We start from the raw sequence: 15,651 nt of genomic DNA on the forward strand, positions 1-15,651 counted from the left end.
AAACATTGATTACAAACTGCACAAATTTTCAGCAGTGTCACCATCAATCCATCAGCACAGTTCTCATTTCAGTTGTCCACAGATAGGAAGGTGTGCAGCGGCATCACTGTGTCTCTCAGACCATCTTATTGAATATCAGAAAGTCTACTGAACACGGTAATACAAATTGAACACATTTAGTTGACCTCTTCATTAACAGCAGAAAATAAATATAGTCCATAAAATTAGGATAACATCTGTCCCTCTGAGGCTGAAGTTAAGCAGTCTGTCTCCATCGTTATCATTCTTCTATTTGTGTGAAACAACCTCTATCTGGTGTAAATGACTGTTTCAGCTTTGTGGACACTTAACCTGTTTCAGCGTGTTTCCCGTTTGTCCCATTTCGAGTTTGATAAAAAATTGTATGTTCCGGTACAGATCCTAAAAGCTCTAAAAACACACTTTAGATTGTTGAGATTTTCCAATTAGAAACAACCAACAGAGTTGAGTAAGACCATAGCACTTCAGCGAGGGTCAGCAGTACACTTTGGACCAACGTCAAGCTCTTTAGGCAGCCCATGGCTGTCAAACATGCTGATACGTATATGATGTCAATCTGTGTGTTAAAATGACTCTTTTTATGTCATCAGCGCAACATGAAGCGGAATGGTAGTCGTGGCTGTGTGACGAGAAAGACCAGATTTGGATCAAGAGAGCGGGACTGGCTAAAGGGGGACACCCAGCGGGGCTGTGTGTGTCTGTATGGGGGCACAGCGGACCCCCAGATACCTGCCTCTGGTCCACAGGCCTCCTCCACCCCGCAGACAGACCTGCAGTTGGTGCTCTGCTCCACAAGTACCACAGTGGAGGAACTGTGTGCTCAGAGGGATGGACAGGGACTCTATGTTCAGTTGCATGGAGATCTAGTCAGGTAAAATACACACCAAGTTAAATCGTCAAAGTAAAATTGTACGTAATGATTTTAGCCATTTGGCAAAAATATACAACAAATGTTAGAATAGCTTGCTAGAGACCAACTGTAGTTTGAAGGATCCTGCCTTCCTTCATTGGACCATTCCAAAAACCCTGTGGCCATTTCAGAGCAACAGGGATTTAGTGGTTTCAGCCTGCCTCTGTTACTCTGCATGCATCCAACATCTGCAGTCCTTCATCAGTGTCTTCATTGGATCTATTCAATACATTGCTGCGGTGCTCTCTGAAGCATCTGACTGCTCACAGCTTCATGCATAATCATGTACTAATGTGGAAATTAAAAGAAAAAAATAAGAAATACAAACTGACTTGAAGCATGAAAAGATGCTTTGGGTTGCAGTTACACGAATATAGTGCAATATAAACATGATATGTTGTACAACGGGTTTAGACAGCTGCTTAAGTTAAAATGGAAGCACATCTCCTCCATCTATTGCACAAAACAGAGCTTAAATGGTAAACAAATTAATGCTATTTAGAAGCAATGTACATTTTACATAAATGTCCACAGCTCTTCCTTATTTATCTGACACAAAGAAACTACACCAGGGCTTTTGCTTGATATCCTGCCCATGAGAACCCCAAACAGAATGTCACCTTAATGAAGCTTGACTTAAAGCAAAGAAGGTGAACACAGCACTGAGGACCTGCTGCAGCTCCTCTAACATCCCATACTCCCACAGCACCTCGCTCAGGATACCCTCAGGAAACATGACTCTACGCCTCTTTCAGCTCCACAAGCCATATGAAGACAGAAATAGCAAATGACCCTTTGATTATCTGTGAAAGATAAAAAGCTGGTTCACTGATCTGTGACCAGGAAGGAATCTGGGCCATTCCTCCTTTGCTTTCCTGGGAAAGCCTTTGTGAAGATATTAGAAAACAGTCTAAAATAAGAAATAGCGTAACTATGGCTGAAGTTACAATGGCTTATGGCATATTCTATGTGAGCCTTGAGGGTCAGGTATTTGTTAATGATGTGGAATATTGAGACGGATACCAAAACAAATATTTTAAATCGAAGTACCAGCAAAATTGTGAGAAGGTGCATTTATAGTGGATCATTTTAAAATAGTGTGCTTGTAGTATTAATAGCTTGAAGACTGCCATGGTTGAAGGTCATTAATCACTTAACAAGCTGGTAGCCTTTGGTGTGATCAGCTCACAGCATATAAACAAGCTTCATTACGCCTATGATTATTAAAGGCTGTGGGCATGGTAAAAGTGTGTATCGCCATCGAAAATACATTTTGTTTGACAAAAGGGGCGTCTAGTCCTATTATTTTCATAAAATCTATATAGATAAATGTTCTATGTGTAATAGTTGTTATAACTGTGATTAATAATAGATTTATAAACAAACATCTGCACCATACAAAGCTGATGACGGCACTGACACAAGCACTGATTAAAGGTTTGTTAGGAAGGACATGATAGGAAGCTTTTTTTTTGTGATTTTCTTTTTATAGCTTGTAGTAATGTGCGACTTACACGAATATATGGTCTGGTTTCTTTTTCCTGCTCAGGGAAAATTGTATTTTGAGTGGGACAACCTCCCTTTTAAGATAAATATATTGAGACAATGGAGATGATTGAGGACATTAATCCTTTCATTCATCCAATTGTTAGCCACTCCTGGTCAGGGTCACAGCGCCAACAAGGTGAGCAGAGCAGTCCAGTGATATCTTTCCCAGCAACAGGCTCTTCTTTGGGGACCCTAAGTGCTCCCATGACAGATGATATATGTAATCCCTCCGACATGTTGTGGGTATGCCCGGCGTTTCCTCCCAGTTTTGTCATGGCCAGAACACTTCCAAAGGGAGGCTCCCAGACATCTCAACTGACTTCTCTCAGAAGAGTTAGTGGCGTGATACCATGGGCCTCCCAATTCACTGAGCTCCTCACTCTGAAATGTAAAGTGAGGCCAGCCGTCCTGCAGAGAAATCTCATCTCATGTGCTTGTATCTACACTCTGCACGCCGAGGGCCCAGACCAATTGCAATTCAAGAATACCCCTGAGATTGGTCTGGAAGTGAGGAGAGAACTTCCGCAGGATCCAGACACAGCACCGGCCACAGGAGTCAGGTTGGATGACCCCTGTGAGCACGGCCAAAATAAGTGATGCAGGGTCATTATCTTGTGGGTGAAGGGTAGAAGCTGGCTGAAAGGCCTGTTGGCCAGGAGGAGGGGTTGGAAAACATGAGGCATTGTGAACGTGTTCAATAAAAAAATGCTGCTGGAGGATGTTTTTGATCATATTATCTTGTATTCGCTTTGAGTTTAAATCTTTGACCTTTAATAACTACACGATTGTGGTTTATATATATTGCTCTGTCACTAAGATTAGTTTTCATATACATTATGAAAATCGAACATGACAAAGACTTGGGCTTGACTGTAGTGGCCATTTAGTCTACCCACAAAAAGTGTGTTATGGATTGTTTATTGGAAGCGTTGCTCCATTATGGCCGGATTATTGATTTTAACAGGATAGCAGCTCGTTAATAGTTTTACACAGTTGGGAATGTTTTCCTCTCATTATTTTGCAAACAATAATCAACTTCTCTCAGCACTCGGTCTCTATGGTAAGAAACTGAGACCTTGCTAAATGATCCATCATTGCAGAGGCGATACATCTCATGCCAGCAAATTAGATGTAAAACACACCCTGATCAAATTCACACACCAATTTAAGATATTTTGTCTGATGAGACCTACTCAGGTTGATGTTGAGCGGGGCCATGCTGGGAGCTACCAGCACAAACTAATAATGATTGTAAAAGTAAAAAGTAAATGTCAATCAACGACTGTCTGTACACAGAAACACATTCCAGAGAAGTCTCAACACTTTATGGATTCAGCATTGTTTCTGTAAACCTCAGCTCTCTATGTTGCATCAGCTACTGGGTGTGTCTACAGCAAATCGAGGGACATATTTTCATAGTTTGCTGCAAAGTGTACCTCCCACCCTGAGGACGACTGAACCAGCCGCAATTAGAAGAGATTGAACGGCTTCTTGCTGCATTGCCCAAGATTGGAGGATGTGTGAATAAATTCGGCATATGTAAGTGTGAATGGTCAAAAGGGACTGTCAGTCATCCTCCTCTCGCTGACCGACTGGAAGCTGCGTAAATCGTACTTTGAGGTTTTAAGGTGTTGCTGCCACAGCTGTCTGAAATAAATTAACATGATCCTGCTAGTCATATAGGGCACATCGTGCTTGCAAGACTTCCATCATGGAAGCATTTATGTGAAAGGCTGCTTGAATCAGGCGAGGGGTACGGATTTCAGGGCTGACATTGATCCTGTTAGAAATCAGCGAGGAGAGTCCTTAAAGTGGTAGTGGGCCGAGATGATTTCCTCAGTTTAAGTGGAATGCACAGGAAGAGGAAAAAATGACTAAATTTTGCATTTTGACAAATAGATTTGGGTATTAATGACAAAATATCGAAACACTGTATGTACCGATTAAAGTGAGTTAGTGTGAAATGCCCTTTTTCTACGAGGGAAACACTTTGAATGGTTCTGTTCCAAGTGTGTGAGAAATCTTGAAATTGCAGATGAAGCCGTACCAATCACATCTGGGGATTTTAAACTGCCTTCATCCACTTTCTGGTTTGTTGAGTTTGTGGCTCCACAATAAAAAACAAAAAACAGCACACAGGGATAATGATTCAGTCCCCGGCAGCGATACCTTCAGCTTGACAGATCATTGCCATCGAAGCTATAAAATGCATGCTGTGATATGCTGTGATACTTACACCTTTGGACTATGCACCTCCTGAACCCTCCGGAAGTTTCCTGCTATCTCATTCAAAATTGGTCTGCTGTTTTTAACAAGGATGAAGAATTGGTCCACCTTATCTTTGATGTGAACGCTTCAGTGTGTGTAACCCCCTTATACTAAGTGAAGACAACTGGTGGTAACTCATTTGTGGCGAGCATCGTGATAGCCTCTCTCCTTTTCTTTTGTCCTGTAGGCGGCTGGAGCCCTGTGAGCGTCCGCTGCAGATGCTGTACGACTACCTGGCAGCTATGGGCTACACAGAGCCTGGACAAGTGCAGCAAGAAGCAGCCAACTCAGACCTCAGCTGTTTGATCCGTTTCTACAGTGGTGAGTACTGACCCACAGGGGCTATCATCCCCACTCTTCCATATAATCTGCTGCTGCTCAGTGGGATCTAGCAGGAGGAAAACTGACCAGAGGGCCTAAAAACAACGACGACGGCGGTCAAATGTTCCAAAACGTTTTTTATCACCTCCTTTTTTAATCATCTCTTGTATTTGTGTGTGTACAGCAAGGACAAAGTGAAGCCAGTTGTTTTAGGCTCCTTGAGAGGGATGTCTATCTGAAGCTGTCTCTAGTATTCAATATAGCCTGGGATGAGACAAACGCACACCAATCATGGCCTCATGATAAGTGCCTGACCATCCGTCATACTGCGGTGATTCTCCATCCCCATGTGGGCAGCCTTTCACCTGATGCTGTCAGCATGACCTTAGGACCACCGTGACTAAGTATCCCTGTGTCAGTGTGATATATTAATGCAGTAATAGAAGGGATGTGACTCTTGGGGTCTTAATACAGCTCACATAAAACACAGAAATCTCTAGCTTGTCCATTTAGAGTTTGTGCATTGGTCTAACGATACTCTTAACAGTTGCAGCAATTACGGGATTTGCCATCACAGGTGAATGGTAAACGATGTTCTGTGATGTGTGTTCACCTGATATACCGACCAATGTTTCTGTTGAGTCAGTGGAACTCCTCGTGTTTGGGTTTTGAACAGCACCGCATCTAAAGAGCTTACATGTAATTCCTCCCACATAAAGTACACAAGCCTTCCCTGAAATGTGGCGCTGCCGCACTGAATAAGAATACAAGCTAAACACAAATCTCAACCACTTGAAATTATCGTGAGTAGACTTTAAAAACTGTCTGTGATGGCAAGTATTTGATGGGATAACATGCAAACTCCACATGGAAAGGCTCCATAATATGTTTGATATCATTCTGAGTTTTCTGAGACATTTTTTATGCTCAGTTGAAAAGTGTAAAATTCAAGTATTTGACTTCTTTGTAGTTTAAGATAAGATGGCATCCTGCTTTGTCTTTTATAAACACACCATTCAGTCCTGATAATCATCACTCGGGTAAGAAGCAGCAGTGTGACCTATAGCCTCTGGAGAATGAATAGAACTTTCTCTTTATGTCTGCCTGTTAATACAACTACTTTGTGTTTGTTGAGCTGACAGATCTTTAACTCACTGTGGCCTCAGTCTTATTCCTAGTCCCTATTCGTCCATTTGAAGCTTTACTGTTGTTTGCCCCTTGCCAACATGAGAACTGGTCGGATCTTGGCTACTATCAGTAGTCAGGCCACATTGGTCAGAGTCAACCAGGCCTCTTGGAGACTTCCTGCTTCCTTTTGTCGACTCATGGGAAAAAAGGACCACAGGCCAGGCATGAGTGCTACTTTCGCACTGCCAGGGCTGAGTGCAAAACTTAATGTTGGCCATGTTCTGCTCTTGGAACTGGGGAAGTGGTGAGAAGTAACTGTTTGGGAGTATAACGTCCACGTTGTTTTGGTCGAGCTGAATGATGTCGTTGCTGGTGTCATAGAGCGTCACCAGTAGTTCTCCGTTTCTGGCTGGCACAGGGTTACCCTGGCTTTCCATTCCCACCCACAGTGATATTGTAGGTGGGCTGTGATGCATTGTTGAAACACACAACAACTGCCTTGTTCTGAGATCCCTCTCCCTGGTGCTTGCTTGTCTCTCGGCTGTTGTCAGGGGTAATGATCTAACTAAGCAGGTGACTGTGGTCCATCAGTAAAGACTACAGACAATACAGAACTACCTGATGTGGAACACTGAATGTGTCAGCTCTGGATTTAATAGGCTTTGAGAGTCAACATCACTGCTTTGCAACCTGAAAGCAGTTTTGTAGATTAGCTGGCGTGCTGTGCATTTGTCTGTTTTATGGCCTTTTTTTCTCTGAAGCCACTGAAGGGTTTCAAAGTGCGATGCAGCAGGTAATTTATTAAACTTCACTGTCCTCTTTTTAGAACCTTCTCCAACCTTCTCCAACCTCCCTCCCACCCCCGGTGCACAGATGAGATGAAAACAAACATGGACAGAGGAGTAAATATTTTCAAATGCTGACTTTATAAAAAACGTTCCTAGTGAAAACACTGCAGAGACCTGAGGGCCAGTGGTTGTCTGTGTCGGCCCATGCAGCTGCAGCACAGACTCCCTGATCCCAGTTTCACCTCTTCCTGGGTGATCTCTGTCTTACTTCTTTGAGATTAGAAACCTGAAGCTGTTGTGCAAAGTATACATGAAGCCCATTATCGGTGACAGAGCAGAAGGAAATAAGTGTGAACTCGCATCACTTATTGATTTACTAAGGAAAATTAAACCTAAATGAAGACTGTGGCTATCCTAAACTGTGATGACATGGAGAATGACCCAATGTCTGAAACTCTGAGGTCCAGTGGTTTATCACTGAGTAGTAATAATCGTGTCCTGGAGGAACAGACAGGCTATCACAGTGGATAACCAACCAAAGTGGCGTTTTAATTTGATGGTATTAAGGCAGAAGGAATTGTTTTTTCTGGCCAAAAAGTGGAGAAGCAATCAGAATGAGATTTAAGGGAAAAATGTGTTCAGATCCAGGTTCCCACCAAATTGCCCCGAGCAACAGAGCTCTGCGAAGAGCAGTCTCTCTGCTGTTTCCTGACAGCTCCTCATAACATGCTGTTTCTGTGATGGAGCGCAGTTTCTCCCGAGGTTTTCCTATTTATCATTTGAAACTGGCAGAACAAAGAAAAAATAAGACCAAAAATATCCACTATTTAAATAGTTAGTCTGTTTCAATGTCATCTGCATTCAGAATCAGTTTCCAGTTGTGCGTCTCCTTTCTTTGTTGTTCACAGTGCTGGCTTTCCATAATTCATATCAGAACTTAATTCCTTGCACAAAGTTTCAATAAGAGGTTTTTCTTAAGGTAAACACAGACCACCGAAAGTGGGCATCTGGGTGGTGGGTTGGATTTGAATTTCCTGCCAAAAAAAATCTTGCATTTCTGAGTCAAATCCGACTGTGTTTCCGCCCCCACTGACCCCCTACTGAATGCTAACGCAATCTATGCAATCTTGAGCAAGGCAAAAAAGCAGTGGGATACAGGGAGGACTGTTCAACTGAGGGCTCGGCAGTTGCTCTGAAATCATGTGATTAAAATAGTTTCAAAAACACCCACCAGAGCAAGATCAGGAGCTCCAAGGAACATTGGCACAATGACATTCGTGTTTGACAATCAAATAGAAACAATGGCCACTTCACTTGTTCTGGGGTACATTTATATTTCATTATCCATCCTTCAAGGATGAATCAAGCCTTAAGAGTTTACAGGAGAGCGAATATGTTCATTGAAGTCAGTGTGGTGCCAACTTTTATTCTGAGTGAGCTGATATACATTGTACATACTGGCATCCAGTTAATCAACAGCAGTTCTGAATTATACATGGATAATCTTGTAGATATTTTTGTCGACCATTTTCTCAAATAAAATCATATTTTTTAGGCTGGAACCAATCAAATATTTGGCATTTTTGCTTGAAAAAAAACATGGAGTTCGCCCAGTTTTTTTCTTTTGCAAGAATCTATTTTGACAAATGGCTTTAGTTTGACATATTCCCCCTCCACCCAGTTCTAGTTCCTCAGTTCACCTCCCCTCTTACCTCTCTATACCTCTCATATCCCTTTCAGATCATTTTCTTCTCCCTTTCCTCTGCCACCTCTCTCTTCCCTCATATCCCTCTTCAAATCTGTTTCTCTGTCCATTTGTATTCTTTTGTGATAAGTGAGCAGAATCTGACCCGTCGTGACCTTGTTGTTCATGTGGCGTGCCATGTGAAGTGAGATGTCACTGAGTTTGCTGGCAAGTGAAGGCTGCAGCCACACACAGATGAGAGGAGGATTCAGAAGTCGTCAAGTCGACTCTGATGTGTCACTTGTCACGCCGTCCCCGTGGTTTAGCAGCCCCACCAAGGAGGCACAATGACCGCTTGACACGTTGATGATTAGTTTGGTGGAGGCAGCGCGGCCTCTCTGTGGCCCTGCACCTCCATACTCTCCGAGCATAGACAAAAACACCCTGCAACAAAAAAAACAGTGTTATGCAACATCTATGACAATGTCACCAAGCCCCTCTGGAGCCACGAGGAATGGTCAACATTATTCGTCATTGTTGGGACGGGATTGATTTGGCTGATGGCCAGAGGTTGCTGCAGACAGTATGGAGGTTTACCAACTCAGATTGGACTTTGATTTTGTGAGAATACGTGTTTCCCGAGCAACTAATAGCCGCACGGATCTCGAGGGATAGCATCTGTGCTTGTTTTAAAAGTTAGCTCTTTGTGGCCACGACTTGATATTGCGTAAATAGGCCAATGCTTTTCAGATGGGTGGTTATATTGATATGGAAGTTCAAAAGCAATTCATACAGTGCAAGAATGCCTGTACGCTCATACCATCATTTTTTTAATGCATATTATGTGCGTATCTCTCACCAATAATTTTAACAGAAAAGTAATTTAATAGAGGTATTAGTTTGCTTACTTCAAATGTTGTTGTTACCTAAATCTATGCACCGCAGGAGCAAGCTCAAACATCTTAGCTTTATATAAGTTGTAATAGGAAATATTCTTAGTTGTATTTTATCTTTCTATTTGTGAAGTGACTTACAAAGTCTATATGCAAATCATCTTCTCTCCTGCAGTGTGCCTATCCCTCTGTGTGAATTATCACTCTGCAGTGCATCCTCGGGCAGACTCTTAGTGACTGTGTAACGGTGCCTCTGCTTACAAGAATAAATGATTTCATTAACAAGTTTTGGTTTTTCAATATTCGTCATTTCGGCTTTAAAAGACTCAACACCGGATAAAGTCAAATGCGCCGTCCCAATGTCTCAAATGATAATCAATCACAGAAATAGTTGCAGATGTGTTTTCTGTCGATCGATTGAACTCCTAGCCGATCGAGCTCTGCATAGAAGCACTTGATATTTCTGCCTCGTATCAGTCTTTGCAAGATGACCTGTGTCAGACAAATCCCTCAAAGCGTAGTGGCATTTTAAAGAAAGATGACAGTACAGAAGATTATAGCTCGTGGATATTACTTGTGTTCAAATTGTGGGACACTTTGAATTCTTCAACCAAACCACTTCTCGCTGGTTTAAGGGTGGTTTAGGAATCTGGATGTTCATTGATGAGATGGACCAGCCTGTGTGTTCGCCTCCTGCAGGTAGTGCTCCCTCGACTGCATAACAAAGCAAAGTGTCGGGTGTGCTTCTCTCTGGTTATGTGCTGTGAAGCCAGTGAGAGCATCTTGTCAACCTCGTCGCGAGTGGGTGCGTGATGATGACTTTATTGATGTGTGCACTGCAGTGGGCGAGTGTTTTTCTTCATTACTTTTTTTGTTTATTATAACTTACTCTCTCCGTGGTCAGCTGCCTTCTGTAAACCTATGATGTTACAAATACAAATTACAAATACTATGTATGTAATTACTTTTTGGTATTTGACACACAGATAATGGATTTGTGTGGATTCCTGGCATTGATTTTCAGTTCAAAGTTATTCCTAGTCTCCATTCTTAAATAAAATGTTTCGATATGAGTGCCAAGGACATGCATTACTACATTTTGGTAGCAATATCAAAATCACACTTTTTCTTTTACTTTCTTGAAGTATTGTAAACATTCCAATGTCAGTGTCTGTCAAAGAGTAAGTAAAGAACAGCAACAATCCAACAAATTCAATGCTGACTTTACGGCCTGTGCTTCATTTACAGATGTTTTCCCCTTTTAACTTTTCACGTAGGTCCATACTACCCATCAGTGGCTCTGTGAGATTGTGTCTCTTATTTTCTCTTTGAGTGAGGGGACACCCCAAGGATCAGTCACTGCTATTGATCTGCGTGCCCGCCAATTTGTTGTCAGAATCACTTCGCTTGTTCATCGGGTTTTTCTCCTATCAACCGTGACCAATTATTTTCAACGGTTTCTACTTCGAACACGTCTACCTGTCTCTTGGACCCCATCCCGACGAGGCTGCTTAAAGACGTTTTGCCTTTAATTGGCGGCTCTCTATTAGATATTATCAATGTGTCTCTGCTAACAGGCCACGTACCACACTCCTTCAAGGTGGCTGTTATTAAACCTCTCCTGAAGAAGCCCACTCTGGATCCAGAGGTATTGGCTAACTACAGACCGATCTCTAACCTCCCCTTCCTCTCCAAGATCCTTGAGAAAGTGGTCGCAAATCAGTTGTGCGACTTTCTACATCATAATAGTTTATTTGAGAAATTTCAATCAGGATTTAGAAAACACCACAGCACCGAGACGGCACTGGTGAAAATTACAAATGACCTCTTAATGGCAGCAGATAAAGGACTCCTCTCTGTCCTGGTCTTGTTAGACCTTAGTGCTGCATTCGACACCATTGACCATGACATCCTGTTACAGAGACTGGAGCAGTCGATTGGCATTTCAGGCACGGCACTAATTTGGTTTAAATCCTATTTATCAGATCGATCTCAGTTTGTATTTGTAAACGATGACGCCTCGATAACCACCAACGTTAATCACGGAGTTCCACAAGGTTCTGTGCTTGGACCAATTTTATTTACCTTATACATGCTTCCTTTGGGCAATATTATCAGGAAACACTCCATAAACTTTCATTGTTATGCAGATGACACTCAACTATATTTATCGATAAAACCAGAGGAGAGCAACCAACTCTGTAAAATTCAAGCATGTCTTAAAGACATAAAAACATGGATGACCTGCAACTTCTTGATGTTAAACTCAGACAAAACCAAGTAATTTTAATCGGCCCTGAGCACCTCAGAGATCAATTATCTGGTGATGTGGATTCTGTAGACGGCATTGCCCTGGCATCCAACACCACTGTAAAGAATCTTGGCGTTATCTTTGATCGACTTGTCCTTTAACTCCCACGTAAAGCAAATCTCAAGGACTGCATTCTTTCATCTACGTAATATTTCAAAATCAGGCACATCTTGTCTCAAAAGATGCAGAAAATTGGTTCACGTTTCGTTACTTTCGAGACTGGATTACTGCAACTCCTTATTAGCAGGCTGCTCTAATAAATCTCTTAGGTCCTCCAGTTGATCCAGAATGCTGCAGCTCGTGTTCTCACTAAAACTAAGAAAAGAGATCACATCACTCCTGCACTAGCTGCTCTGCACTGGCTCCCAGTAAAATCAAGAATCACTTTTAAAATTCTTCTCTTAACCTACAAAGCCTTGATTGGTGATGCTCCATCATATCTTAAGGAGCTTGTCGTACCATATTGCCCCACTAGAGAGCTACGCTCACTAAATGCGGACTACTTGTAGTTCCTAGAGTCTTAAAAGTAGAATGGGAGCCAGAGCCTTTAGTTATCAAGCTCCTCTTTATGGAACCAGCTTCCAATTTCAGTCCGGGAGGCAGACACAGTCACCTCGTTTAAGAGTAGACTTAAGACCTTCCTCTTTGACAGAGCTTATAGTTAGGGCTGAATCAGGTTTGCCCTGGTCCAGCCCCTTGATATGCTGCTATAGGCTTATAGCTGCCGGGGACGTTAGGATGCACTGAGTACCTATCTCCTCTTTTTCTCTCCTTAAGGATGAATTTTCATCTCTCAATCACACGTTACTAACTCTGCTTTCTCCCGAAGTCCTTTTGACTTTACGTCTCATGGGGTCATCGGACCCTATGAGACGGCATAGATCCTATCTGCCTGATGGATCGTCTGGGTCGTGGAATTCCTGCTCATGACTACGCCACTGTCCTGTTGAGACTCCGCCTCCTCCCCACCGCCATCTGCCTGATGGATCGTGGAGGTCTCCATCGTGGAATATGCCTACTATGAACTATTCATACACTCTGTCATATTCATTGAATGTATTTTAACTCTAAATCTGTCCTTCTGTACACATTACATCTATTGCATCTGTCCATCCTAGGAGAGGGATCCTCCTCTGTTGCTCTCCTCCAGGTTTCTTCCCTTTTTTTCCCCCTGAAGGGTTATTTGGGAGTTTTTCCTGGTCCGATGTGAGGTTTTGGGGCAGGGATGTCTATGTGTACAGATTGTAAAGCACTCCGAGACAAATTTGTAATTTGTGAAATTGGGCTATACAAATAAACTGAATTGAATTGAATTGAATTTCACTGGCAAAAAGAAACACGAGCAGCCTTTCATTTCATTTGGATGCCCTGAAAGGGAAGTTGGAGAGGAACACAGAGTCTGACAGAACGAGGGAGAGGGAGCAGGTTGCCAATGAGAGCCTCTTGAGTGGGAGGCAGCATAGGTTGGTTTGGGGAAGATGTAACAGAGGACAAGAGGCTGAGGGACTGTCTCCTCTGTTCTTATGTGACCTGTCATTAACCTGAATGTACTTGATGCTGGCAGAGGCAACAGCACCGCCGCCTGATGTGCTCAAGCACCGGCCAGCTCAAGCTGCCTGCTGTGCAAGCATAATTTAATTGAAACGAGTGACATTTAATGTGACAAAACCCTGACTCATTCATCGATATGTCTGATGCTTCTGCTTGCAAAGAGTGAGGGAGAGAAAGGGGGAAGAGATAGATACATTATTCATGCAACATTTACAGGACAGCGTGACAATTTACCTGCACTTTAGGACTGATGTATTGACTGGCGTGTTGATTTCACAGGTCCAATTTTGAAAATATTTGAAAGAGGAAAATGAGAAGAATGTAGATCCCTAATAGCAGAGGTAAATTGAGATACTATTGGATAGAGTTCTGCCCCGGGCCGTTTTCTGCATCTCTCCTTGAGGTGCTATGGCTGCGACTTCTGTTCAGGTCTAAAATTGATATCAGCCCATACCAGTGTCTTCAAGATCCAACCTGATCAAAACTGACTGGCACTTGAAAATCGCAGGATCACATTTCAAAAATCCATCCTGTCAGACTTCATGCATTTATATGTCTGGTAAGCCAGAGCACGAACCAATCAGCCTCCTGTGAGGAACTACGGGCACATAGGGGCGTGGCTTTGGCGCTTGCGTGGAACAACACAGAGAGGAAACTGTTCCTTTGAAACATCACAGTGCACACAGTTTCCAATGACAGCTCCTCAGATGGTTCTGTATAACAAGCTGTCTTCCGGGTCAGCTGAGTGAATCTTTGGCCCAAAGCTCCCGTGCTTCCTAACTATTGCTGTTACTTTACTGTCTTTTCCCCACTGAGCATTGTGTGTCCACATATAACACACGACAAGCATGAACACAGAAGAAATCTTTATCAAATTGGACTATGCCAAACCGAACCTGTATCTCATTAGTCAGGGGTCCAGTCACAGCAGAACTCTTCTATGTATTTAGAGGAGTTTAATAGAGAAACTTTCTCCCCCTTACTTATGAGATCAAACTTATTATCATGCAGTGAGATCCATCCAGATGTAAAGTAGATGAGATAATAGGGCAGAGTCCATCCTAAATGCTGATGAAAGATCAGTTCCTGGAATCGTTAAGCTCAGCAGATGACTCGTATATACTGACCTGTGAGTTTCTATATGACTTCATTTTCTGGAAGCTTTCATCCTTTGAGTAACTGCAGAACATTTGCTATTCATTAGCTGAATGATTTAAGCACAGGAGGCCTGGGGGTTCTTGTGCATTAGGTCGATGTCTGTGGATCTACACTAAACCGAGGTGTGGGCTTTCCCCTTCAGAGCGTCCAGTGAATGCAGACCAGCAGGAGCGGACCCTGCTGAAAGGCGTCTTCAACGTCAGGAAGGGCAAGTCGCAGTTGCACAAGTGGGCAGAGCGGCAGGTCATCCTCTGCGGCACCTGTCTAATTGTGGCCTCTGTCAAAGACAGCCTGACTGGGAAGATGCACATCCTGCCCTTGGTGGGGGGAAAGGTGAGAGTTCAGTGTTTAGAAATCTGGTAACCTGAAGTGGTGTTAACCTTTCACTGGGCCTGGGTTGAGCCCCCTGTCCAGGCAGATTGTAGATACTAGTGATGCGCAGGTAAGTCCTTTTTACTATCTGCACCCATCCGAGCCGTTAAGAGCCCCCGACCTACACACATATTAGTGTTAGTAGCGACCCGATCCCGACAAGCTAAGCCGCTAACTAGAACTGGACTGAGGTCTGAGATCAGGACAGAGACGAGCGGACTTCAGCGCCGCAGTCTTGTAATGTGTGTGTGTGTGTTTAAGAGAGAGACAGAGAGTGGACTATTGCATACAAATTAATTAATTATTATTAACTTACTCACAATACTGCTTTGTCACTTTTTGAACCACTTGTCCGAACCTGTGATATTTCATAGAACGCTTGTTATTCCAATTGGCAACCCCTCATAACATGCAGTAAAATCTATAAACATCCCCAAAGCAGGGTCGACATGCTATGTAGCTGCAACTCAGACAAGGACCTTCTCCCTTCCCCTATTTCCTCTCACTTTGTAACAACTGTCAAAAGAGGACATTTTTACATAATAAGGACATTATAATATAAATAATGTGCCGCTTCCATTGATGTGCTGATGAGATATCTGGTGGTAAACCTCAGTTGTCACAATCAATCAGTTATGAATCTGTCAACACATTGTCCTCCTTCTCCAGCTCACACAGAT

At 42.9% G+C, this 15,651-nt stretch overlaps 1 protein-coding gene across 2 annotated transcripts in view; it reads left to right on the top strand.

The window, feature by feature from the left end:
* Positions 1-15,651, top strand: part of phlpp2 (PH domain and leucine rich repeat protein phosphatase 2) — a 37,468-nt gene that overhangs the window by 2,259 nt on the left and 19,558 nt on the right. For both annotated transcript variants that reach the window (XR_008831410.1, XM_056412608.1), the window contains exons 2-4: positions 630-910; positions 4,953-5,086; positions 14,742-14,932. Coding sequence is in view for 1 of the 2 variants with exons in the window: in XM_056412608.1 (XP_056268583.1) it covers positions 630-910; positions 4,953-5,086; positions 14,742-14,932 (606 nt within the window). In the remaining variant the exon portion in view is untranslated. The remainder of the gene's footprint in view (positions 1-629; positions 911-4,952; positions 5,087-14,741; positions 14,933-15,651) is intronic.

Source organism: Pseudoliparis swirei, chromosome 4 (genome assembly GCF_029220125.1).
Source record: "Pseudoliparis swirei isolate HS2019 ecotype Mariana Trench chromosome 4, NWPU_hadal_v1, whole genome shotgun sequence".
Taxonomy (NCBI): Eukaryota; Metazoa; Chordata; class Actinopteri; order Perciformes; family Liparidae; genus Pseudoliparis; species Pseudoliparis swirei.